This window comes from Monopterus albus, unplaced genomic scaffold (genome assembly GCF_001952655.1).
Source record: "Monopterus albus unplaced genomic scaffold, M_albus_1.0 scaffold18.1, whole genome shotgun sequence".
NCBI lineage: Eukaryota > Metazoa > Chordata > Actinopteri > Synbranchiformes > Synbranchidae > Monopterus > Monopterus albus.
In genome coordinates this window covers 3610853-3637838 of record NW_018127898.1, presented here as the reverse complement: position 1 = coordinate 3637838, position 26986 = coordinate 3610853, and the positions used below count along the sequence as shown (strand labels likewise).

The 26986-nt window shown below is 42.6% G+C and overlaps 1 protein-coding gene across 7 annotated transcripts in view; it reads right to left on the bottom strand.

Annotated features, from left to right (window-relative positions):
• The window catches only part of plxna1b (plexin A1b), a 193664-nt gene that overhangs the window by 20929 nt on the left and 145749 nt on the right, over positions 1–26986 (bottom strand). For 5 of the 7 annotated variants that reach the window (XM_020592549.1, XM_020592552.1, XM_020592551.1 and 2 more), the window contains exons 12-20: positions 25498–25688; positions 19172–19323; positions 16207–16330; positions 15946–16082; positions 13374–13541; positions 10319–10412; positions 9031–9267; positions 6967–7110; positions 4025–4259 (exon numbers count right to left, since the gene is read on the bottom strand). In XM_020592549.1, the coding sequence (XP_020448205.1) occupies positions 4025–4259; positions 6967–7110; positions 9031–9267; positions 10319–10412; positions 13374–13541; positions 15946–16082; positions 16207–16330; positions 19172–19323; positions 25498–25688 (1482 nt within the window). Of the gene's footprint in view, positions 1–4024; positions 4260–6966; positions 7111–9030; positions 9268–10318; positions 10413–13373; positions 13542–15945; positions 16083–16206; positions 16331–19171; positions 19324–24082; positions 25031–25122; positions 25260–25497; positions 25689–26986 lie in introns of those variants that run through there. The other 2 variants (XM_020592556.1, XM_020592554.1) reach the window with 2 other exon arrangements.

The window sequence follows — 26986 nt, the reverse complement described above, 5'->3', positions numbered from 1 at the left end:
GGCGTCTGCGGGATTGGAAGTAAGAAGCCGTATTATGTGATGGCTCTGTGCTGTGAGTGCAGAGAAGGATGGAGGGAAAAGGAGAGGGAGGAAAAAGAGGAAAGTGTTCTGGAGAGCTCAGTGGCCGGAGGGGAGTTCAAGATGGAATTGCACACAAGAACATGAGCCTGCGAGTGCACACACATTACATGCTGACATCTCATGTGCTTGTACTCCTGAAGTCACACACATGCGTGCACACAAACACACACCCACACACAAACACACAGTTCTCCTGTCTTTCCCCACAGCTGAACACACAACCTCATGCCCAGATGATTTATGTCAGTGCATGTGTCAATGTTTTTACATAATTTCCATTTCGCGTGTTGCGACCCCATTCTGTATACTCCAGTGGCCACACAAGTCACATCTAGAGGGAACACGTGGGACCAAACCCACTTTCCTGTTAATATCACCTACAACAGTGCATATAGCTAATGCTTTGGGTGGAATGCTTTGGTTTTATTTTCTGAATAAAAAACTCCCTAGAGCAGAAAATATACCGCTATATTGTTCCAATAGTTTAACAGTGTGTGTGCCCTATAGTGTCGTCCAAAATGCACCAACACATGGCTACACAATCCAAACAAATGCCCAGACTAACAGATGGCTGGTGTCTTTCTATGACTCTCTTCAAGTGACATCTTAGAGGTTGCTTCTCTCTCTACACACTACGGTTGTCTCTCCTCTGCTACACAGGGCTGGCCCAAGTCTTTATGGGGCCCTAAGTAAAATCTGATTTGGAGGCCTTCCAGTGCCTCTTTATCACCAGTACTATTGACTATTGTCAATGCATGATCATTCACACACTACTGCAAATCTGAAACACCCATTTATCAGTTTGTTTGTTTGCTTACCTCATATCAATGTCAATGTGGCATGTTTTAACCCTTGTATTGGCTTTTAATAGTCAAAGAGAGCAAACTCACACGAGTAGTATTAAGTGTTAAATACTTAATGGCATACTGAACATGCTGGACCAAAAAGTAATAAAATAAGTGCAGGATATGTGCTTTTTTTGCAACATTACCTTTTTTGCTGATTTTTCCCTGTAACATTAGTCCGTTAGACTGTGCTTGCTTCATATTGCACTTAACAACCATTACAGTGCACATATGCATAAACAGGCTCTCCTGTGGGAGATTTCAAGTGCTCTTGGTGGCCCTCTGAGGGCTACAGAGACCTAAGCAGGTGCTTAGTTCGCTTAAGACTCAGGTTGGCTCTGCTGCTACATCCCCTTATATTTGTTTTTTTTCCCTATCAAATTAGCTACTTTGTTCCCTCCATATTCCTTTGCTTCCCTAATCAGTCCTTATTTCTCTACCTTCTTTCCTCTTTTTTTCCTTAAAGTCACTATTTTACTTGTTTGCACTGTTTCTGTTTGCCTCTTCGCCAGGACTTCCATGAAAAATAGCGGTGCAGTTCACCTTCCGACTATCTGTTCCTTATTTATCTCCTTGCCTTTCTCCCACACATCCTAATCACCTCCTCCTTCACTCCTTGTTGCCCTCTTGTTTGTCTGGCCTTTGCACAACCAAATATTTATCTAGCATTATCTTCATCTATTTATCTCCTGCTAACTTCATTTCCAACTTTCTTTTCGGCCTCAGTTTTTAAATACAAAAGATTTTCTCTTTCTGCTGTTTATGCTCTATCATAATCTTCCCATTCATGTCTTCTTCTACACACCACTCACCCTCATCCTCTCACAAGTTGCCCGCCTATTTATCTCCCTTGCTCTGTCCCCTTCTTTCCATCCATCCTCTTGTCATCACCTGGACTCTCCACCACAAACCCTAGCCAATCATTATTTGACCAAGTGTGTATATTTTGTGTGTGAGACTGCAGATTAGGGCTGCACGATTAATTGTTTTTCAATCTTGATTCAGGGCCCTATATGATCTAATTTTTACCGATGATGATTTTGCCACATTTGCATTAGCAGGGAGATCTGCTGCATCAAACCAAGCACGCCCTTTTCCTCACTAAGCTGCGTTAAACAATAACAGGAATGTGACGAGCTGTACACAGTAAGAGAAGACCGATTCAAAAACAATTCCAATGTATATGACATGGTGAAATGAGTCAGGTTTGAGAAAAACCTTCCAGTGAAGCTGGGAAAGATGAAATATATGTTTTCTAAGTCCATTATGAACAATAACAATAATGTTGTTCTCGTACCAAAGAAAGGGTCACATTCACTTGTGTGGCAGTATTTTTCTAAGATGATGACAGCAGTCAGAGGCATAGAATGGCCGCGCAGTGTTTTGCAGCTCCAAATGATAACACGATGAACTTGTACAACCACTTAAAACATCACCACAAAATACTATTTGTTGAAGTTTTGAATACCAAGAAAGGAAATCATCCTGAAAATTCCAGGGAGCGAAGGAGGGTATTAGGTGAGCTATATGAAAAAATATACCATGCAAAAAATAACACAAAAATTCCAAATGAAAAAAATCGTGAATAATATTTCAGCCAACCCACCATAATGCAGTCCTACTGCAGATAGCTCCAAAATAAGTGGACATGAAGACGTGTCCACTTATTTTGGACTTAGTGACTTATTTTGTCATGCTCTCCAGGAAGAGCACATACACCAGGTCATCATCTGAGCAGATGACTGGCACAGCTTCGGCTCCAGAAAACAAATGTGCTGTACAGTGTAAAAAGAATGGGTCAAACCTTTTGAATATTTAATATTTAACTTGTAGTACAATAACAGGGCTTGGATTTTGAATGATGTGTGGCTGAAATACCATTTCATTTGACTGCATTTATTTGGCTTGAATTATCAATCATGCCAGTGTATTACTGACAAAGAAACTGTGGTAGCGGTTGCTAGGAGTACAGCGCACACAGCTCACACAACAAAATTAAAGATAAAAATTGATGTAGCAGGACCAGTGATATATCATCTTTTTACATGCATTTTTCTTGTTCATCAAAGCATGGTGCCTACATTAACCACAATGCACCTTGGCTGCTGACAGTTCCGACTTGGGTGTGTCATCCTAGTAGCTGCTAATGTGAAATGTGTGAAGTGAACTCAAACAAATGTATTCTGATGATTTGTATTCTCCTTCTCTTTCTCCCCATCTGCTTCTCTCTCTCTTGCCAGACAAACCAGTAACAGCATCCGTAGGCTCTCACTGGATCCATGATGACTGCAGCCAAATGACTATATGCTAATGCGCTGGTGTTCAAGTCTCACTCTATCTCTGATTTAGTCACTGCCAAACCCCTCCCCTCCTTACTATCCCTCACTTTCCCACCTCTGTGCCCTGTATCTATCTAACCTGCTCTGCCTCCCTCTCGGTGTGGATGGCAGAGGAGGTTAGCCAGGCGGCTCTCATGGGGTGGAGAGTCAACATCTGGTGGCTGGCTCAGATCAAAGTACTCCTCTGGAAGCACACCAACACCCACACACACACATATATATACACACACACACACACACACACATTTGTTTTCATCCCTCATACCCATCCCTTGACCTACATTTCCTAGAGTCCTAACCTGCCCTTAACCATAACCACCACCTGCCTAATGATTAACCTAACCTTTAACCTCATCCTAACCTTAAACCAAGTTGTCACCCTCAAATTCACTGAGTTACATATTGGGGACCAGCATCTGGTCTCCACATGGCAAGTCCCTAAAATGTGAGTGTGTAAACAGATTTTGGCCCCCATAACATGAGTAATAGTAGGTGGGCGCAAATGCAAGCAGCTGCCACCTCACAGCAGAGGAACAGTTGGCAGTGAGAAGGAGGCAGAAACAGAAAGAGAAAACAGAGAGAAATGACAGGACTACTGAAGCTTTTAGAGGCTTACAGAACGTTATGTGGGGGATGTGGGAGTTACTTAGTGAGAAAGATGAAGAGTATGAAGCAGGGAGAAGACTAGGAGAAGACAAGAACAATGAAAGTCTACGGCTAGCACCAGTCCCATTATTGCCAGATGTTGTCCAGTCTCACCTTCCTTGCACTCGAGGGCCACCCTGGACTCTAGGTTGTCCATCTGCAGTTGCAGCCGCTTGAGAGTGCGGTCAGCGTCTCGCGACTTCCTCTTATAAGCAATCAGCACCACAATGATAACCAACAGGAGCAGGCCGCCTCCTCCTCCGATACCGATGATGGCAGGCAGCGTGAGCAGGCTGTCTGAGTAGATCAGCAAAGTTCCTGGTGAGTATTCAAAGCCTCCAACCCGCACCTAGTAGGTGGACACAAACAGAAAAGTTACACTTCTGTATGTTTACCTTGTTTGGATGAGAGACATTTACACAAAACAAACTAAATCATTTGCTTGTTTTCAGCAGAATTTGGCAGGGTTTGAAGTCAAAGCGCTCAACTACTTTAATTTACATCAAGGTGAAAATAAATTGGCTGCTCTTGCACAGTGTGAGAATCACAGTCTGTACACATACATAATTTTTAAATCTACACTGTATGTACGACAGAAACTTTATGGTTCTACGTGATGATTACCAATTTCAGGCCTACACCTGGCCACAGCTACTATAATGCCAGGATAACACAAAGCTATGCTAGGCAGCAATGCTAAATCCCACACTGCATTTATACTGGCAAACTGTGTTGTGCTGAGCCAAGTGCAGCCAAAACTCACCAGCACCCTTTACATGTGGGTTGAAGGAGGCAACATCTGTGCTGTGGGGGTGTTTTTGGAACCAGCAAAGCACACAAGCATACACAAACATACACACATGACTTTCAACCATATCACATCAGTTCTGGCTTGCAGAACGGGAATAAAAAAAACATGCAGCTATGTTTTTCCTCTCTTCTTTTTCCTTTTATTCCATCTTCAACTGACTTACATCTATCAAATACCAAATGGAGGAGGGTAAAAATAGATGCAGACCTCTCACACCCACTAGCTATTTTTTTATCTCTATTGAATATCAGTACTATTCAAATCCCAGCCAAACGAGAACGATCAAAAGCCTCTAAGACATAAATACAGTTGCAAATACAGCTGACTGCACAAAGAGACAGGATGTGCGTGTTTGTGAAGCTATATAAATGGGCAAAGAGAAATCTAGAGTAATTGAAGAGTGTTAGGTTTGATGGCTGGGAAAGAAAGAATAAAATGAATGAATTAAAAGGCAGGAAGTGGAGTGACATAAAGAAGAGTGATGAACAGCACAATGGAAACAAAAAAGAGAACAGGAGCAATAGAAGGAGATGTTAAAGCCAGACGCTCCAGAGGTGGAACCAAAAAAACTAATAAAAACAAACAACAACAAAAAAAAAAAACAATAGGGATGACCAGAATCAGGTTTAATTGCCAAGTATGTTGAGCATACAAGGAATTCATCTCCGGCACAATGTGTTTTAGGCAACAGACAATAGAATTGCACAATAAAAGGGAGGGGAAGCACGGGAGATGGAGGAGAGGCAGTTTTTATAAATATTATATAGATATATACACATTTCAAGACGTCAAGCTGGAAATTTACAATTACTATTTACAAGTACTATTTACAATTACTGCACTGCAGTGGTTGCCGAGTCCTGTTGCTTCAGTCATAGTTAACTGTTAATCAGGGGAAGAAACTGTCCTTGTGTTTGGTTTGGCGTACAGTGACCTGTAGCGCCGTCCAGAGGGAAGGAGTTCAAACCGGTCGTGTCCAGGATGTGAGGGGTCTGCAGAAATCTTCTCTGCCCTCCTTTTGACCCGTGAGGTGTACAGGTCGTCCACGGAGGGCAGGCTGGCACCAATGACTCTTTCCTTACTGCCTGTTGGAGTCTGTTCCTGTCCTGTTTGGTTGCTGAAACAAACTAGACAGTGATGGATGAGCAGAGAACAGATGATTCCTCTGTAGAACTGTATCAACAGCTCCTGGGGCAGGTACATCCTCTACTGTGCCTTCTTAGTGATGGTGCTGATGCTGAACATCCACTTCAGGTCTCCTGGGAGATAGTGGAGCTTTACTGGACTTGACTGATGATGCAGGGCTGCCGAGTATGGTAAATGGTCTTATACTTGTATAAGCGCTTTTTTACGCTTTACAGCACACTCAAAGCGCTTTCACACTACTTGGCCATTCACCCATTTGCACTCACAAATGCTCACACATTCACATTTATCACGGTGAGCAACTGGGGGTTCAGTGCCTTGCTCAGGGATACTTCGACATGTTGACTGGACAAGCTGGGAATTGAACCTCTAATCCTCCGTTTAGGAAACAACCTGCTCTACATCCTAAGCCACAGCCGGTGGTGGTGGTGCTCCTCCTGAAGTCCACTGTCATCTTCACTGTTTTGAGCATGTCCAGCTCCAGGTTGTTGAGATAGCACCACAGGGCCAGCTGTTCAGCTTCCTGTCTGTAGGCTGAATCGTCCCTGTCACAGATGAAAGCAATGACCGTTGTGTCATCTGCAAACTTCAGAAGTTTAACAAAGGGGTCTTCTCACTGTGGTTCAGTTGTTTGTGTAGAGGGATAACAGCAGTGGGGAGAGAACACATCCCTGGGGGGGCGCCTGTGCTGATTGATCGGGTGCTGGATGTGGTTTTACCCAGCCTCACCTGCTGCTTCCTCTCTGTCAGAAAGCTGGTGATCCACTGACAGGTGTGGGCAAGCACAGTGATCTGGGCGAGTTTGGAGTGGAAGATGTCTGGAACGATGGCGGTGAATGCTGAGTCGAAGTCCACAAAGAGGACCCGTGCATAGGTCCCTGGGGAGTCGAGGTGTTGAAGGATGCCATGCAGTGCCATGTTGACTGCATCATCAGTGATGAATAAAAATGTACTTCTAACAGAAAAATATATAACCTAGACAAGGATGAATTTTCTATGGTTGTTACAATATTTGTGCTTAGTGTGTGACAGTCATGTTAGTGTAAAGAAGAAAGACATTACACACACACACACAGTGGGAAAACCTTCATTTACTTACAGTGACTTTGTGTTCTCCGGTCAGATTAGGCCACTCACACAGCAGCTGGCTCTCAGACAGGGTGAGAACGCAGGGAGTCTCCCCAATCAGCACTGTGTAATTCAGCTTGGCGTTTCCTGGTGCTGCAGGAATTAGGTTACGACCCTTGAAACAGACATGCATGCTTTGGTTATTTACAGAAAGTTTACATCTGTGATCTACACAAATGAAAATATAATCATATTGAATCACTGTAAATGGACTCGCTCTGACTATCCAGACTTGTTTCTGACTAGCTGGCAGGTGTTCGTCAGCAGTTCAAAATCAGTGTGCAAAGTACTACAAGGTCTACAAACAAAAATATAAACTGTGATTTTAATAACAGAAAACTTGGGATAATACATGCAGAGGCGTTGTGGTGCAGAAATCCAAATCCTGTGCACAAACTAATTACCAAGTCTAAGATTTTGTTCTTAATTTAAAAATATCACCTTTACTCAAAATTAGTAATCGGTGATAAATGATTAGTATTTGATCCAGATCTGGTGGCTGGGCTGGCACAAATAAAAATACTGTGCAAAGACTGTAAAGATATGTTGGTTGTGTAAGTGTTTTGGGAAGTACAGTACATAAATGCAGCAGAAATCCCCACTTACTACCTCTACTGACCCCTCCCCATCTTGATTTGATACTATGCTTCTCAGACTGGCTAGAATTAATTGCGGGAAATTCTCAATGAACATCTAATTTCTATGCAGTTACTTAATAGGATGCTGTTTCTGTGCTGCTTATTTCTGCAATTCTTCACTCTGAGCAGGGCGGGGCTATCAGAGCTTTTCATTACGGAACTGAATATCAAGATACAAGGGAGAGAACAGTCTTCATTTCTAACATGCCGAGAAAAGAAAAGCATCCGTTTTCCAATGCGATTGTGTAATAATTTTCCTCTCGCTCCTGAAAGGCAAGGAACAGCCTACATTACATATCACTGACTGAATACTGCCCCAAGGAGCCCAGATACCAAAAAACCATCATAATATCAAATATTATTTGGGGGGGGGTTCATTCTATTCAATCATGATATTACACAACCAAGGTCAAAGAATGAATTGTTAATATTTCTAATTAATATTCAAGTGCTCTGTTTGCAGAGGTTATGATTCACAATCAGAGGTCATGTGCTACACATGGGGATCCGGGAAGCCTGCTTTGAGAATCAGTGGCTTAGACTAAACACGGCTGTCTCTTTTCAGAAGTTATGTGACAGAAATCTGAGCTGGTGGCACAGCAGCGCATGGGTGCACTTTATAAATATTACTTTCTTTTGCACCTGATTTTAAAGGGGAAACTTTTGTTTCTTAAAAGTCTCCAAACCCACTGATGGCTGCAGGCGGAGAAATGACACCTTTCAAGTTTGAGGTACATCTGAAGGAAGGCTGTGATGAAAGAAAAAGAGGACAAAGGGAGCCAAGTCTCTAGTCTAGAACGTGTCTGACCAAATGATTTCAAGTGGCTGTCAGCGTCTTATCACCTGTGTTGGATGTTGACTGGCAGGTCACTGCAGCTTTGTCCAAAACTGTGTGAGACTGAGCTTTAAACACTATTGAAAATACTCAACATTACTGGCACGCTGCTATTGTATCTGCTACTGCTCCTCATCTTGTAGGTCAACTGAGTGCTAACACTCAGCTAACCTTCTTTTGTCCTGGAGTCCCAGGGTGTTTAAGACATTTCTTCAAGACCCTTAGAGAGTAACCCTGCTTTGTTGCAAAATCAAACTATCTTGACACATTCACTTAGGTATAGTAAGCCCTTCTTCCCCACAATAGAAAATAAAGAAATGATTGGAAAGACATAGAGGAGACATGATAAGGGAAAATGCATAAGAAGGAAAGAAAATGAAAGGCAACACCAAGGGAAAAACAAACCGACAGGTGTACTGAATCCTGCCTCTCACCCAGTGTCAGCTGGGATTGGCTCCAGCCGCCCCACAACCCTCTACAGGATAAGCAGTTTAACTAATGGATGGATGGATGGATGGATGGATAGCAAACCCAGGGACAGGCCAAAAACAGATCAATTTACCTTGAGTATGAGAGGTGAGCTGGGCTTCAGCTCCAGCATGCCCGAGGGGCTCAGAGGTTCGAACACGGGGTCTGGGTGGTAGCTGAAAGTCTCGTTCACCACCAGCACAGAGCGCACATTGTCCATGACAAAGCCAATCTCATCAGGACTGCTGCCGGCCTCAGAGAAACCTTTATCTGATCCGGCCACAGAGGGCGCCAGACATACCATCACTGTGTTGTTGACAACTGTGCAGGTCTAGAGAGGGGAAGACAAGGAGCAAGGAAGTATGAGGTGGAAATAATGAAGAAAGGAGTAAGGAAAAGATCAAAAGGAAAGAAGGGAAGAGAAAAAAGGAGAAAACATAAACAGTCAAGCTTGTTGAGGTGATTTAATTTCCTGTCTAACAACCTTTCTGCCTTGTTAACAGTTTGTGCAACACTAAAATATTGTACATTTTAAAAATGGTTACATAAAAGATCATGCAAACTAAGACATACTGTAATCAACACTGTATATATACAGTGGCTAAAACAGGGCTATGTGATGTGAGTGATTAAATGTCGCCATAATGACAGAGAGAAGAGGCTGGCTTAATAACATCAGTGTTGATATCATCTGAATATCCCACTTAAACCACAGTCACCGGAGAACAAATTAGGCTATAATGATACCCAGAGAAACAGGAGAGGTCAGCCAGTAGCTGGTAACAATAACAGCACAGCTATATAGACCACTGCTTGGTTTTAGAGCACGTTAAAGCTTTACATTCTGCTCTGTCACACAATAAAATGCTCACACACAAAGGGAGCATAAAATCATAAAGACAGAACAAGTGTGTTTATTGGCAAATAGAAATGTAACAAAGAAAAAGAAAAATGACTGCTAAGAGAGGGACAAAGGAAAAGAAGGGATATTTTTACTTGCAGCTAAGATCAGAAGTGGGAGAGAGGTTAGCTAAGCCCCGTGGTGCTAGGTGAAGAGAGGGGGGATTTGCCAGAGCTGCTTTATTGCTGGTTGACATTTCAAAGGTTAAACTGCTAAAAGGAAATTCAACATCAAAAACAAACATAAAATGGGCCCTTGGCTGGTTGACCGACGGGTCAGGTGTGTGAGCCTGTGTCTGTGTTACAAGAGGGTGTGTGCATCGCCTGAAAATCAGTTTTTCCACAGAGAAGCTGAGGGAGACAGCAGCGAGACACACCTGTGCATCTGTATCAGTCTCTCTGCCTCACTTGCAAAGTCAAGCCACTGCTTTTTTGTTTTGTCAATAAAAACAGTTTGTGGGTGTCTGAGTCCAACTACTTACATTTTCTGACTTGGCAGATCCATATTTGGCTCTCATTTTAGGCTCCTTTATCGTTGCCAGATTGGTTCCAGTAATGGTCAGCATGGTTCCTCCACTAAGAACACAAAGATAACAAGGCATATTGTAAATAAAAACAAAGACAAACATGTGCAGCACACAATGGTACAGGGAAAATAAAACCTCTACATTATACAGTTTTCTATATGTGCACTTGTGTGTCACATATTCACATCTCTCCTGCTGCACTTTTTTCATGCAAGTGCATTCACGATTCAGCAGGCCTATCAGTACAGATAAACGTTAATAAACGTGTTCTCTGTGGGAGCCAAGAGGGTCCTCCAGTTGGCGATTTACCATTAATGCTCGCTCCTGCTGTAGCATTTCACCTGCTTATTCATGGAAGCCCATTTTCAGGTAATGACAGTAATGCTAAAGCCCTTGCATGAATGTTAAAAGCTTGTTTAAACTGATATGGAGGCTGGAGGGAGGAATAAGTGAATACGTAGCATTGCTGTGGAGAGCTGGAGATTTTGGCCTTGCCAACTCTCTGGAGCCAGGGGAAACACTTTCAGAGTATGTTAAAGTTGCACTGTCATATTTTTCAGCATGAGATACACTCTGCTGTCAGTAATCTGACATGTTCTGTAACCTTTGCACATGTGACCTACTCAGACCTATGTGACGCTGACCAGCAGAGACATAGGTAATATGGGTGAAAGTCCTATTCCCCCACACCGCCTTCTCAACAGCCTCTGCTGGCCTGAGAGGCTGAACTTTATCTGATGTGAGGTGTTCTGACAGCAGCTAAATAGGTTAGCATACAACCTAAAGACTGGAGTGGGGTAAGGCAAAGCTTGAAGCCCAGTGCTACTGTGAGTCGCTGCCGGGCTCCACTGAACAAAAAACAGTGTGTTATGAAAATGTATGGTATGCTGCTAGTGAGCCGACTGAGGCAAAAGGAGGCTTATGGCTTTTGAAAGGCTTAAAAGAGGCAGAGAAATGTTAAAATTTGTGAACAGGGTCTGGTGTGAAAACTGAGCGGTCTGGCAATTTAAGAAATTTAAACGCAGGTACCCATTTGTGGGCCAATACTACAGTATTATAGAGCTGCAGACATGCAGAAGTACAGTAAGTGAACATCCAGTAGCTCAAGATGTGTAAAACTCTGCTGTGTCAGTAAGGAGGAACATCACACAGGGGTAGTTCTATTAGATGATAAGAATATTTTCCACACATATGTGATATACTGTGTACACTGTGCTACAATGTGTAAACAAGATGAAGTGTCACGCAGTATCTGCAGTGCCATGCGTCTGTGTTGTTAGCCTCAGAACATCCTCTTGAAGGAAGGCAAACAAGTCTCAGGTTGTGTCAGATTTGTGTTTTGGACAAGAGAGGCTGGGTGCTGTTTGAAATAGCCCCAGTAACAGGGTCACCAAAGGGGTTGTGGTGACAAAACCACTTGGTAAATAAAAGCGTGATTGGGCTGGAGGACCACACACCTCCTCCTCTGGGAGCGTTGAGTAGAACACCAAACATAAGCCGAGTGCCAAGGTGATTTCCCCCCCCAGGGCTGGAGCCAACACTTTTATTCTCATTCCCCCTTGCCTGCCCTCAAGCTTTCATTCATTTCATTCCAGATGAGACTTCTCATCCGCTCACACCTCTTTCGCATGATGGGAGGCTTTACTCTCACTGCAGAGTTTTAAATGCAGCCACCATTTTCACCTCAACCTCTGCGATGATTCAGTGATGGAATGTTATACTGCCTGAGCAGACAATGTCTCTGGTGGAAAAATCTAATACAAGTTGTCCTAAAAGGTGATACTCTCAAACAAGTACCTGAAATAAACTGTGTACAGGTCAGAGCTGCCTTAATAACAAGCCAACAAATATGACATTTATTCACCAGGGATTAAGAGTGCATACAGTAGTTACCCTCTTTTTTGATGGGCTTTAAATATGAAATATCTACAGGAAGTGTAGAGTTTCTATCAAAGAAACAGCACAGACAACGCTGGACTGAAAAGAACAGTTTCTTTTAACGAGAATCTAAGAGCAACACAGCTGGGAGTATGGCACAACTTGTAGAAGTAAATTGCTTATTTTATTCAGCCTTTCCTTTTTCAGCATATTAATTTCAATGCAAGCTTTTATTTGAGAGTTTTACGTAAATGCAACGGAAAAACATACAGTAAAAAAAACTCTGTGGCAAGAAGTACACTTTTGAAGTAAATGAGATAGTCAACAGTGTTCGTGTGTATGTGTTTGTGTTCTGGCTTTATTTCTGAGCCGTGGAGTAGTTTCTAGGTCATGCTAGTGAGCCCATTAGCATTTGGAAGCTCCAAGCGTTCCTTTTTACCTCCACAACACAGCTTGTGTTTGCACAGGAAATCTTCCTGTGGCTATGTAGTCTCATTTCAACAAGTCAAGTAATATTTACAGACACATCTCTGCTTCAGCTCATCAACTAGCGATGCACTGCTTTAGGAGCTTCCGTTACTGCTGTTCCTGCTCTCAAAGATTTACTTTGAAACCTAAAGATAAACAGAATACATAATATGCCTTTGAAAACAAGGCGAGGAATGTGGATTTCTTTTTTATTTTTTTCCAGACCCAGTCAGGGAGTGTGCTGGCAGAATAATACATTTGTCACCTTTTACACAGAGTTCATATTTCAGTTTAGTTGGCTTTGCTGCGCATGGCACAACCACCAACAGGGATTAATAATGAGATGACACATTTGTATCTGTTCTATACACCAGATGTACTGTATATGAACTGCAGATCAAACACTGTGTTGATGTATGATACACTGATGCCTGATGGAGTTACAGTAGCTGTATGGTGTAGAGGAACTAAAGCAATTTATGCCAATACTGCTCGGTCTTCAAACTTTTCCAGTGAATAATTCAGTGAGAGTCCATTTCAAGGTTGACATACATTATAGTCAGTCAGTCTTATTTGTAACAGAAAAACATCCACCTGCATGGAAAAGGTTCATTGTTGGTGCACCTGACTATGGCTGAGGGAAAAGCTCTGGATGTCTCCTCACCTGGCAATACTCCAGTCGGGTTCAATCTTCAGGATGGTAGGATCATCTGTGTAGTTGAATTTGACCTCTGGGTTCCTCAGCTCAGCAGAGTTTATGTCCACCATGACTGGGGTGGTGCCTGGGGCTTGTCCTGTTGGGGTCACACACACTATCTCCTTGCTGCTGCGCCTGGAAGAGCAGGAGATGAAGGGAGTAAGTGAAGACGGGAGAGAAAGATGCTGCATACTAAGCTCTATGATGCCCCCTGTGGAAAGTGCTCCAAGACTAGAAGCTCTTGAAAAGGTTTTTTAGTATTTGGGAGTATACTCTCTAACACGCTCTGAGATACACACAGGAAAAACACACAGTCGGTGCATTGTGAGGAAAAAAAATCCTATTTCATCCCTTAAAAACTCAAATTATTTATCAGATGCAACAAAAAACAGGCACACACACATAATGGTGACAGAGTGGCCTATCCACAAGGCCATCATCTTTCAGTCTGTCCAGCATTGGTTCCATCAAAGTGCTGTACATCAAAGCCACCCCTCTCTCTCTCTCTCTCTCTATCTGTCTTTTCTTCCCTCCTGTGCTTTCTCTGGCTGATAGATCTGAAGTGGCCGATCAGGCTGGTCATCTCTGCGTGATGTAACTCCTTCCCTAACAGACAGGCAGCCAGCTGTGACCTGCTGGGAAACTTTGTGTTGTTGCCAGAAACTTTGCGCTCCACTCCAGTGGTTCATTCCACTGTGCCCTCCCCCATGATGGGGGGAAGACACTGCTGGAGGAGCAGCGGGGCTATGATTAATTTGTTGTATGTGCATATCTGTGCATGTGGGTAAACACAGCGTGCCAAGCAGCTGCGCTCGCACTGTGCGGAGGTCTGTGAATTTGCATATAAATACAGTGCGCAGGTAGAAGATTGACATTGTGTAAGTATGCATTTAGCGCCACTCGTCATCGTCCTACAGGGCACTGCGAGCATGTGTAAACAGGTGAATGTGCATTGTGCATGCACAATGGCAGGTGCCGCACTGTGAAATTTTAACATGAAAAGAGCAAGCTGATCTGTACACCCCCCCTTTTTTAATCTGCTGTGAGATTGAAATCCACAGAAAGACTGGAGATGATAGAGAAGATGAAAGAGTGAAAACCTATGTTGGTGGCTCTATCCCGCCATCTCGCAGTGGTGTGGCAGTGAGATCGAGCAAAAAAGGTGAAAGAAAGCAAAAATGGTTAAAGAAAGCAAAAGAGGAGGAACTGGGCATCTTTGCTGGACATATCCCTGCTGTCTCCCAGGAAGCTATTTCAACACCATGCTCATACTGAGAGGGGACTGAAGAGGGGATGAAGATAGAAGGAAAAAAATGAAGGACAATATATAAAAAAAAACAGGTTTGCAACATTCCACCAGTGCCATGTTTCCACAGCAACCATCTTCACAGCCACGTCACCGTTGAGAGTGCCTGTGGTGCTGCGTATGTATTTTTGACAAGGTTGCAGCTACATAAAAGAAAGCCAAGAGGGGACACAGAAAGAAAGCAAAGAGAAGCCAAGAAAAAGGGTTTGTGGAGGGAGATAAGAGGATGAGTGACTCAGGGTAAATACATTTTGATTAAAGCAGAGGCCCCACTGAATACAAAAACACATTAAAGAGATGGACTTAACTATAGTTCATTACTCTGGCCATAAAGGTTATTGCTGCTCAAGTGAATGAAAGGCCAAGACTATTATGTTCACCTTTCTCAGGATGTGCTCCAGAGCTTTAAATTGCCCTTTACTTTTTCTTTTGATATGATATAAAAAGAACTTGATAGGTCCTAGCTCATTAGTTTAACCTGTCACTTGTTGCCTGAAGGAAACCACTGTAATAAAAACAGTAGCATTGTAGAGAATTACTCTAAAGGAATGAGAAAAACTCTGGGCTAAAGCTTCAGGTGCAATAGAAAATGCAAAAGCAGTATTTCCTATTTGCCCATTGTCATCTTGATTAGGAAAGCTTCTGCCTGGAAATTCCTTATAGGACCTAGTTCAAGTTGACTGACAATCTTTTCTGTGAGGTTTCTTTTCTCTGCCATCTGCCAGACACCATACATGGGTGGATTTAGTCCAGAGCTCAGTTTGCTGTCAGTTTGCCAAAAAGGGACTCAAAGAAACAATAGAGTTCTTGGCTCGAGGAATTAGAGTCATATCAAATTGGATCTGTGTCTCCTCTTCTTGAAATCCTGGCACAATCTCTTGCAGAGTGAGTGACAACAGAAGATAATGCTGGCAGATTATTCTAAAAACAGGGAAAATGACATTTTTCAAACCTGAGCTCAAAGCAGGCAAAATGTAAGTTAACAGTTGCCAGCACCACCATATTATTCCTTAGTCATATCTCTAACAAAATGTGGGCAATGCACTTATGTCATTCCTCATTCAACTGAACAATTAAATCACCTTCCGAGAGAAAATCTACACTGTCATTTTCAAGACTGCAGTGATTATAGTAATGCAGGTTATTTGAACAAGGTTATTTTTTAAAAACAAGATGGCAGACTGATGAAGAGAGTAACGGATACCTGTATGGGCAGGGTGATGATTCACTAACCTCTCGAATCGGCAGGGGTGAAGTCCTATCTTCACAGATACGGCGCTGCCTGCATTGAGATGACTGCCTTCAATGGTGATCCTGGTTCCTCCAGACAGCGGGCCGGTGGATGGATGGACACGGGTAAAGTAAGGAGACTAAAGAGGGAGACACAAGCCGAGAGCAAACGGGTCAAACATGGCTGCTAGACTTGACCACAGATGTCAAAAACAGCATAAAAATTTGGTCTTAGTTGTTTCTTGAATTAGCAAATTTGCTTACCACAAAGGTGAAGGCCCTGCTGGACACAGCTTTGTAATCAGGGTGAATGCAGTCTCTCACACACACCTCTACTTGAGCCTCCTGTACCCTGTAACCTGTTGCATCATTCAGTCGACACACGATCCTGAAAAAGGGAAATCCGAAGGTGGAGAGAGTTTGATTGTCACTGCTGCCAAAATATATGAATTTTATGGAATTCAACCTTTACTCTGTCAATTATTGCTTCATAATGAAACAGCTTTTCAGAAGAAAAAGAACTAAATGAAGGAAACAGGGAGGAAGAACAGTACAGGACACACAATAGTGCAACATTTCTTTTTTGCTCTGTCCAGGTCAGAAAGACATTCAGAAGTAATGGTTTGTGTTGCCTTATTCATAAAAAGAACATAAAGCAGACCAAATGCTCTATTAGTGGAAATCTGCAGTGCTAAAGGGAGGAGTTGTGTGTGTGTGTGTGTTTGCATTTAGTGTGGCTGAACCAGAACACTTGCACTTGGCCCTGGGCGCTGGCTGGCCAAATGAAAATCCACTGGAGAAATGATTGAGTGAGGGGAGGAGTGGCAGTGTAGACCACAAGGAGAACACGCACACACACACACACACACACACACACACACACACACACACACACACACACACTTACTTCATGTTTCACCCAATGTAGACATACTGGACTGTTAATTAGCCAGAGCAAATGGATGAGACAGAGAGAGGGCTGGAGTGCAGATGAGAGACGGAGGTAGAGAAGGAAGGAGAAAGAAATAGAGCAAGCGGGTTAAAGTGAGAGAGACTGATTAATTGAACAAGCCCATATCCTACACATCTCTTCATACCCCCCCACCCCGAGGCGAGCTATAAGCTCTCCTGCTTCAGACCTCCCTGCAGGTGGCCATGGCAACTGCAGCGCTGCAGCGACAATGAATTTCAAATTCCAATGCTGTGTGTTTCTATTCTGTTTATTTTCCTTTCATTTACTCCCAGGTCTCCCACTATGACAGGAGCTGTGATTAAAATGCTGAACAACTCTCTGTTAGAAACTGTGGCTTCACTTGCATCATTACCGCACAGATGACAGGTGGCTACACTGAGCTATTACATGGTTAGGGAGCCCAAAAGTTCATGGTACATTTGTAAAATGACATTAGAAATTATACCTCACTCAATCAAACAACTGAGGTGGAATGTGACAGTAAAAAATTAAGCATATGTCAAACTGTCACACAGAAACTACTAATAAGGTAATAAGAGGGATATTGCACTCTTTTTTCCCCACTAGTGGCAATAATTTACTTTGCTCCATGTGGAATCAAATCCATTTGGTAAATATTTAATGAAGGAGGTGAGTGACAACCAAAAGAAATAACCAGGAAACGAGTGCAGGCTGTAAGAAGAACAAGCGCTAGAAACAAGAAAAAGAAAGCCATAGTAAGAATAATGTGTCTACATTTTGTCCCACAGTCAGCCCGCCTCCTTCTGCCCCCTTCATTCCAGCAGCTGACCTTTGACCTGTGCCGTCTCTCCTTAAACCAGTTCTGTCTCCTGTGCTATAGCTCTGACAGGGTGATGAGGATGATGAGAGAAACCGGGCCACTAATGTATGGCTAACATCACTTTTAATTAGCATGACAGCTTCGCTGCCGGCCGTGCCCTCCTCTTCCTCCTCCTCTTTCTGCGGCTGCTATGGCAACAGGCCAATGCAGCGTTACAGGGATGGCAGGGTTAAACACTGACACCTCGGTGGATTTGGATGTAATTGGTAGGACAAAAGAACATGTGGTAAAGGAAAAGTTCCAACACAGAACTACCTGATACTACTCTACGCCTACAGAAGTACATAAAAACACTATGTCCTGTGTGGATATGACTATATATGAGGGTGACATGTGACTATCGTATTTCAGAACCCTTTCTGGGGACACCTGTCATCACTCGTGAGAGCTCCACATCTCTCTGTTGTCCTGACTGTCAAGACATTAAATTCACATTTCTTCTGTTTCCTTCTGCACGAGGGGGCAGAGAGAAAACAAAATCTGCTGGGATTGTGCTGCACAACTCTGCAAATGGAGCATTTGTGTACAAATGACAGCTACATAGTTGGAAATAGAATACTGAGAACATCTCCAGCTGTGACGAGCGTCCCACTTTCTCCTCGTCCTAAATCTTCTCAGCTTCTGGTGGAATTCAACATAAAATAGAGAGGGTAACTCATCTAGTAGTCTCACCGAAGGCCCCAGTATTACAGGGTAGCTAATGGTAATGCAGCAATTGCATCACACTGGGTGCGGCTGTTTTTGTTTCCCCCGTTCTCAATGAAATCCACAGTAATTGATGATTCCCATGTTATTACTTACATGAGCACCAAAGAATACTTTCGCAAAGTAGCAACATGTTAAATAAAACTCTACCCAGAATATACTACTGCACTTATTAAACAGCAGTTAGCTCCCACCACCAGACACAAGGAAATACAACTTAATCAGAGGGAGCGTTCAAATGACAAGCTTTTATCTGTGAAGCAATTTTTAGAGGATATATACCACCCACTTCAAATGTCATTACATTTCCTTCAGAATGGGCAAAATTAATTCTGATGAACGTGGTTAAACTGGGCAATTCAATTCTGATTGAGCTATTACTCTGATTATTACAGGGAAAGAAAAAAATCCACATAAACTCAGCTGCTGTCAGATTTACATGCCTGCACTTGTACAGAGACTAGCAGTACCAAACACAGCATGAGCCCATTGACAAGGAGTTGGTTTTGTTTGAAAGGAGAATTCTGCATTTGTCCTTTGGATGTTTTAGTGAAACAAAGATCTGGGAGAGAGTTGCAGTGTTTTGGTTTGCACTTACTGTCACACCAGTACTGGAAAAAGACAAGCAGGGAAGAAGAGTCTAAGAAACAAGAAGCCAGAGAATAAGCAATAAGTATTAGCACATGAAGACAGAGATGGTGTCAACGTACTGCTCAGCACTGATGTACTGGTCCTCCTGAGGGTTGCAGGCCACCTTGCCAATGCGGACTCCATTCTGGATGTCTTTGAACTGCAGCCCCAGGTTCTCCCCCGTGATTGTCAGCATGGTTCCTCCCTGTCTGGGCCCAGTCTCTGGATACAACTGGTTGGAAGGACAAATGAAAAAGTAAAGTTAACCAGAAGACCATACTGCATGTGACAACCTTTACCCACAGCAGTAAACCACAGAACATCACAACAAATGTCCTCAGTTGAATACATCTGATAGTTTACTTAAGTCATTAAGGTCATTTCCCATTCTGCATGAATCAGTTACTTGCTACCTTATTAAATGAGATTAAAAAAAAATACCTTGGATTCATTAACTTCACCTCAATTCTGTCAAATATTCATAACCTGGCAACTTACACACTTAACCTGGACCCACCTATCAAGCCCACACTTACATCTCTCATTTAACCTTATGACAATCAATCTTCTGAATACAATTACTGCACACATTGACCTCTGTGACTTGTCCTTGCCCTAGAGATTTGTGAAAAGTGTGCAGAGGTGCTAATGGCTACCCAAGGCTAGGCTAGTCGCTAATCACTGTCCCATTCATCTAGCTCCCGACGCAGATAATGGCCCCTTTGGTAATCATTCATTACTAATTAGAGCTAAAACTAATTGGATTACAACCTGGTGGGAGGTGGGGTCTTTTGTTGCCGTACGGTTGAAGGACGGTAAGGGGGATGAGACATTGGTGGCTGGGTGTGGGTAAAGTCACTCTTTGACCTCACTTGCTAGAAAAGGACAAACTTAATAATTATTTTTTATGCTTTCTATTCCAGTCTGTATGAAGCCCTGCGTACAAATATACATCCACAAAATTTTAAGCTTTGTGCAGATAAGAATCAACAACCACATACACATTTTGAAACCTTTCCATCAGAAGTTTGATACACAGTATTGTTGTCAGATGGTTTTGAATTTAGCAGCAGCTGCCTTGTTCTCTCCAAAAGTGACACAGCAAACTTTATTCTTGCGTGATTACTTGTGTTCCCGGTTCCAGAAAAGTTAATTCAAGGGAACATTTTTGAAGCATCCCCTCCCATTGAACAACTGACTGCAAACCATGTGGCACAGTGCCGTATATGAGCTTCCTCCATTTTGTATTCACTTGTTCTCTTTGTTCCTACAAAGGTCAGCACTGACAAGACCATTTGCAGTTGGTTAACAATTTGATTAATTTGTTAAACTTGGCCGTGGTTGAACTTTACACCAAAGCATCATGTTATTTTAAATTGGCCTCTTTAAGAAAATTTGCTGATAGCAATTCCAGTGAAATGAGTGATTTTAGTAAAAATAAATAAATAAACAGAGAAAATAATCTTTAGAACTGGGCCTTTGGAGTAAGAGAGGTGAGACCATCCTCCAGGTGTTAACACAGTGCACTGGTGCTAAAACCTGCGAATGGAATTTTTATTTTTTTACATTTTGGGATATACTTTTATTTGGTTCCTTGCATGAGTTGGTAGAGACATTTGATGCCACTCGGTATGATTTAACATGAAACTACTGCACAAAATGTCAAACTACGCTTTCAAGTATATCAACTATCTCAGACAAATTAGATCCACTTGCTTAAGCCGTGCTCAAAAACCCTATTTCTCCACCTGTCACATTTATTAGCATTAAGCCAAAACAGAAACACACAAGAAGCAATGGTAAAGATGTGAAAACTTAGATTTATTGAGGAAATGGTGAACAAAGGCTGGCAACTACAGCGGGTTGGTGATATGGAGGACTAAGTCAAATACTGAAACAAATAGGAATCAGATCCAGAAGGTAAACCAGAGTCCATTCACATGGAGACAACAGTTCAAACAGGGAGCAGGCAAGGTCAGAGTCCAAATGGGGAAAAAACTCATCAGCAATAAAACAGGAATGCGAGATGAACCCTGAGAAGTCACAAGGGGCATCTACATGGGCAACAAAGCATTAAGTGAATGTGGGCTGTTGGTTTAAATACTAACCAAATGACTGAGCAGATGAGGAACAGGAGAATGTGGGCGGAGCCTGGACCGAGCAGGTAGTAAGAGCGAGAAAACACAACAACGGTGAGGGCTGGGTCTGACATGAAGGGAAAAAACATGGGGCTAAGACAGGAGCAGGCTTAGGGGTGTGATAGCACCTCCTGATAATCTCCCAGTCTAAGATCATTATAGAAAAGGTGGCAGGCTAGCAGACTCCACAGGTGTCCAGGACACCACTAACAGAGACACACAATGAGAACAAAGCCCACGGTCATGCAGGTTAGAACTGAAATGCCACAGTGATATAATTAAGGAATGTTTTCCACCTTACACCAGCTAGGGTTCTGAAGAACATCCCTTCTTCTTCCCTTGCCCTTTCCCTCTTCCTCTCCAGACTTGTCTTTTAATTCACTGACTGCCTCTTTGTCATTGTGCCCGAACGCATACATTTTAGCTGGAGAGAAATGAGTGAGTGGCACAAAGTAGAGCACCAGTCAAAATCTTCAGACATGGTAATCAAATCGCTTTCCCTATAAACACTGGTTTATCAAAATGCACACACATACACAAGTTGTTACATCCACAACTAAACAACACAAACAAAAAGCCCTTTTTGATAAAAGCCACCAGCCTAAACACTCGATCCATTCTCCTCCTGCCGTCGCAGCACTCTGCGCCCATTCAGACTGACTTTTTTTTCTTGTCGTCTCTGACTTGTCCCGTTGTGTCAGAGGCTTTGTGTGAAACCTATTGTGGACGGCTGAGCGGCAGTGCACTGATAGCATCTGCTAGTTAGAGGAGGAGGAGTCGAGGGAAACAGGGGACACAGAGAGATGAAATGAACATGGCATATGGTTTCCGAATTGTATCTGTGATATGAAAACCTCTCATAAATAAAAAGTCATAAACAAACCGATGGTGGCAATAATGTGATGAAGGGGGGGATAAGAAGTCTTTACTATTAATCATTTACATGTCACGTAGTGGAAAAATATCGAGATTGAAGATACGCATCCCTACAAATAAAGCAGAGGATACCAGCCCCTAAAAAAGACTTCTCTATCAATGTTGGAAGTAAGGAAGAGGGAAGGAAGATAGAAGAACAAGGTAGATGAAGCAAGATGGAAAGGAAAAAATAAAGTGAAAAGGATGGACATGTTGAAAGACACAAGGAGAAACTGTTGGTGCTGGGAGAAAAGAGTGAGTGACAGACAATAAATGGAGGATAAGAGAAGAAAGGATGGGGAAACAGAGATAAATAAGTTGGGCAAAGGCTGATACTGCGGCTTAACAATACATGACAGAGAAATCACTGGCTTTGGTTAAAACATAAAATGTGAAACTGGACTCACACACAGACACTTTTCCATAAAAACGAATCAATTTCAGAAAACACACAATAGTTTTACATAAAAGCCTGATCACAGGAAAAAAAAAACACCACAGACCACATAAGTGTGCCACATGCTAAGCCACTAAAATGCACTCCCCCATGTACACACATACTGGCATGGCCTGTGTTGCTTTAATTGGTTTCTCAGGGCTAACTGTAATACTGTTCCTGTCCCCTAGGAGAAGGCAGGCAGGAGATGATGAATGATGGAGCACCAGGCAGCATCCAAGGCCAGTGCTAGGATGCTGCTGCAGTATGGTGAGAGGCAGCACCAGACAGTATTTCTGTGTTTTTGTGTGTCGCTGTCAGAGTAGCTGTGAAAGTGAGTTTGAGGTTAACACACGAAACTGTTAGGTTGCAGCTTATTTTATCTCATGTTTAACATCTGAATGCAAGCTTCTCACAGTGTGTATGTGTGGGACCTGAAGTAGTCTTGCACTCACACACAAACTGTATCTTTGCCTGCTGTTAATGTACTAATTAAATTTTGTGTACACCGTCAGTGAATAGCACGATGAAAACGGCACTTTAATGGCATGACACCTAAATTTTTACAATGTCTAGAACCAATCATTTAGAGCCGGAGACATCAATTTCTGCATTTGGTGCCAGAGCTACTAGTGGAACGGTACCCAAATGCACACTACTGAACAACCTCAAATGGGCAATAGCACACTTGAAATGACACCAAATGGGCTCAACTCTTGCTGCTCTGAAAGCTCTGGGTACCTGTGTGTATATGTATATACAGTATATACATATCTGTGTGTGTGTACGCTCAGCCATACTGATTTCCTAGTAACATTTCCTTCCCATTCAAACACGTTCTCTGGTCCAAATGAAATTAAGGGCTAATTGGCTAGCTAATAGCTACACAGTAGCTAGCATGCTGCAAAAATTAAGAAAACAGCCTAAATAAAGCAGAAAGGGGGTGGGGGAGATCAAAAGGGAAAAAGAGGGATTTAACTGAACGGGTGGTAAGAAGTGGAGTAATATTCAATTTGTCTGGTGGATGTGATGCTCTTTGAGAGAACTAAAGGATAAAATGGCAGACGAAAAGGGAGATATTTTCTTTGTCGCCTGCAGAAGATCTCTTGGCATTAAATGTCACACTGTAAATGTCAAAGGTGGAGAGGAGAGGTGAGGTGGGCGGTGTGGCTCAGTGATAACGTCTCTTCTATTCTTCTTTGTGTCTCCTTCTGTGTCCTCAAACCTGCTGTACAGCTTTCCTCCTGCTGTTCTTGAAGGTCTTCTACGCCTGCTTCTTGACTGCCACCACCGTCTTGCCAAAGGCCAGGTTTACCCCTTATTATGCATGTAAGTGCACATGCTTGCGTGCGCGCACACACACACACACTCTATTGCCCCTTCATACACAGCCCACCCGTACCCTGTGTCTCTAATAAATACACACACAACCCAATTGCCTCTGTACGCTTGCTCTAAAAAGATAACTGAAGTGAGCAAGAACAGAGAGCGTATTAACAGATTTATCTGTGTGCCACTGCCCCAATTATCCAATACTTCCATTATGCATTCAAAATTATGAACTCTTGTCATGGAGGGAATGTACTGTGGGCTCTAGCCATACAAAGTCTGCATCTGTGAAATAGGCATTTATTACAAACCATACACATATTTCAGGCATTTCAGTGGAGAGAATTGGCACCCATTTCAACTGAGATGTTGCTGCATCTTATTTAAAATACAATTAAATATAAAGGAAGAAAAATGCTGTGCTTGAAAGCTTGGGAGAGAAAGAGTGAAAAAAGGGGAAAGGGGGAAATACAGAAGGACAAATAAATTAGCAAAGAGAACAAGTGAATGGGTAGAACACCAGGACACATTTAACACAGCAGTGCACGGCTTTCAAACCGTGCCCTGTGAGTGTGTGTAAATGTGCGTCAGTCCCGGTGGATAGCTGATGGGGCGGTGAAACAGGTCACAGTCAGACGAGGACCACTGACATTGTTACTGGTGGCAACAGATGGGTATGCCATGGTGTTTAGACGCTTTAGCTAACCTGTCAGATGCGCACATGCGCACAGGGGAACACACACATTCTGTGCCCATGGTGAGACACAATTAGCACACTTCCACATTCTCTGTTTCTGTGTCTTTCTCTCTCATGCACACACAGTCTAGACAACTACCCTCTCTGTCTCTTCAGGTGTGTACTGTGTGTGTGTAGCCATCATCTCTAATCATGTCAGTGAGTTCAGTCTTGGTGTGTGTGAACGGCCTCCTCCTGGCCAGCCCATCTGTGTTGTGCTTGCATCTATGGTGATGGCTTCGAAGTCAGCTATCCTCCCTGTTGCCCTCATTCGAACGATGTCCCTTTCACTCACTGATGCACAGTCACAGGAGATTTCAAATCTTTTCGTTTGGAATATCCAGTCAGTTTGTCCAAACACTGACTGCTGATTGACAGGCCATTTCTGTTGGCAGATTATATTTTATTTTAAGATCAAGTCACCTCTGTTATTTTTCAGTGCATTTTACTCACTGTTTTTCATTCTGATACACTGACCTTTATATTCATTTGGCTTAGGTGCTCCGCAAAAACACTTAGGTGCTGTGCCTAAGTGTTTCCATGGTAGGAAAAGCCCTGATTTTTGGTGGCTCATTATAAAATAATTCTTGTGTAACAAAAAAAACCTGTAAATGCTGAATAAAAATGGTTATATAGCTTTAAAAAGTTCCATATGTTTATTAAAGACTAATTGCATCTGTGTGTATGTTGCTGCGTGTCAAACACTTAACACTTTCAGGCTCACTCAAAGAGGTGGGTGTGTGTACTTACACACCTGCAGTCAGGTATGTGTTACCTGGGTGAGCTTCAGGAGCATACTGAGCAGCTGCATAGTGTTATGTGTGAGCATGTGTCATTTTTATCACAGCTTACCTTAGTGATCTTGGGGTGCGCACAGCGGCTGTTTCCTGTGGTGGCGTGCATCCAAGTGCTCTCTGGAGGAGTACACTCTTGCCTCAGGGAGCACTTCTTCTCCTGGATGCACCAGCCACACTCAAATCTGGGGTTTGCCTTTAAACACATCCCACAGCTGTCCCTTAGTGCATAGCACTTATACAAGTGGGCTGGAGAGGAGAAGAAAAAGGCATTATATTATTAGTGGGGTTAATGAGGCTAGGCCAAGGATACAATAACCTCACTATCATGTTATTACAGGACAAGGCAATTAGGCAGACAAAACAACTTAAAGGGTTTTTTGAAACTTAACAAGTTTCCTTTATTTTGAGTTTAATGTCCACACACAAATTTCAGAACTCCTTCAATGTCACAGAGCCGAAGTTGAGTTAAGAAACTATTTCCCAAAGGCCTCAGGAATAGTAGAGTGAAGCCTTTTCTCTCTCTCTGCTATTCCATTCCAGAATCCCATTGGTCATGAAGCAGCTTTAAAGTAACCCTGTACTGTACTGGCTGCTAAATGACGCCTCTCTAATTACATTAACATATCAGTATTTAAGATAAGTGAGCATCACTTATACTCCAGCAGATGATTTATCATGAGAAATAGGGAGGGGGCTGGCAGTGAAGAGCGACAGACAGAGGGAAGGAAACATCTCTGGGCTGTAGGTTGTTTCTGCGTGCACTTGAAGATTCATACTTGAGATTACACTGATGCATACTGCTGATATTGTACACTGATGCATGCAGCAGCTGCCATCTAACAACAGTAAGTCCTTGGAAGAATCTTTGACTATCAAAGCATTTAATGTTTCCTCAGTGAATATAAACACCCCATTTCTGTGGACTGCAGTGGGGTTCTTAAGCTTATACACATATGGATGGTACTGCATGTTTTAAAAACACATTGAGCCTGACAAATATGTGAAATGTGAGACTACAACAAATGGCTTGAGGCATGTAGGCTATAACATCAGTAAATGGAAGAAAGTGACTGTAATGGAACTTTATATTACTGAAAAAGTGGCAATGAACAAGGCTTCACAGACCTGACACATGTAACAGCTTCTCATATGAAATGCTACATTAAAATAACATTAAATTAAAATTCCAGCTCCTTGCTGTGTTTATCATCAACCAGACAATGCAGCTCTCTCTGTTGTACAAAACACTTTGTGCATGACATCTACAGGCTATAGCTAACGCAGTTGTGGCTGATGATAATGTTACTGTACATCACAGCACAAAAATGTTACAGCCCCCTGCTGTGCTGTACAGGCTTCAGTAATTATGCAGAAAGCATTATAAAGACTATTCTACTAGTAATTATATCCAACAGACATGATCCCATTGTCTTCTCCTACAGTGGTGTGTCGTGGATGTGCGTGCGTAACCCACACAGTTCTTTGTTTAGAGTGCAATATGTGGTTATACAGTAGAGTATACAGTATAATATATAATAAAATAC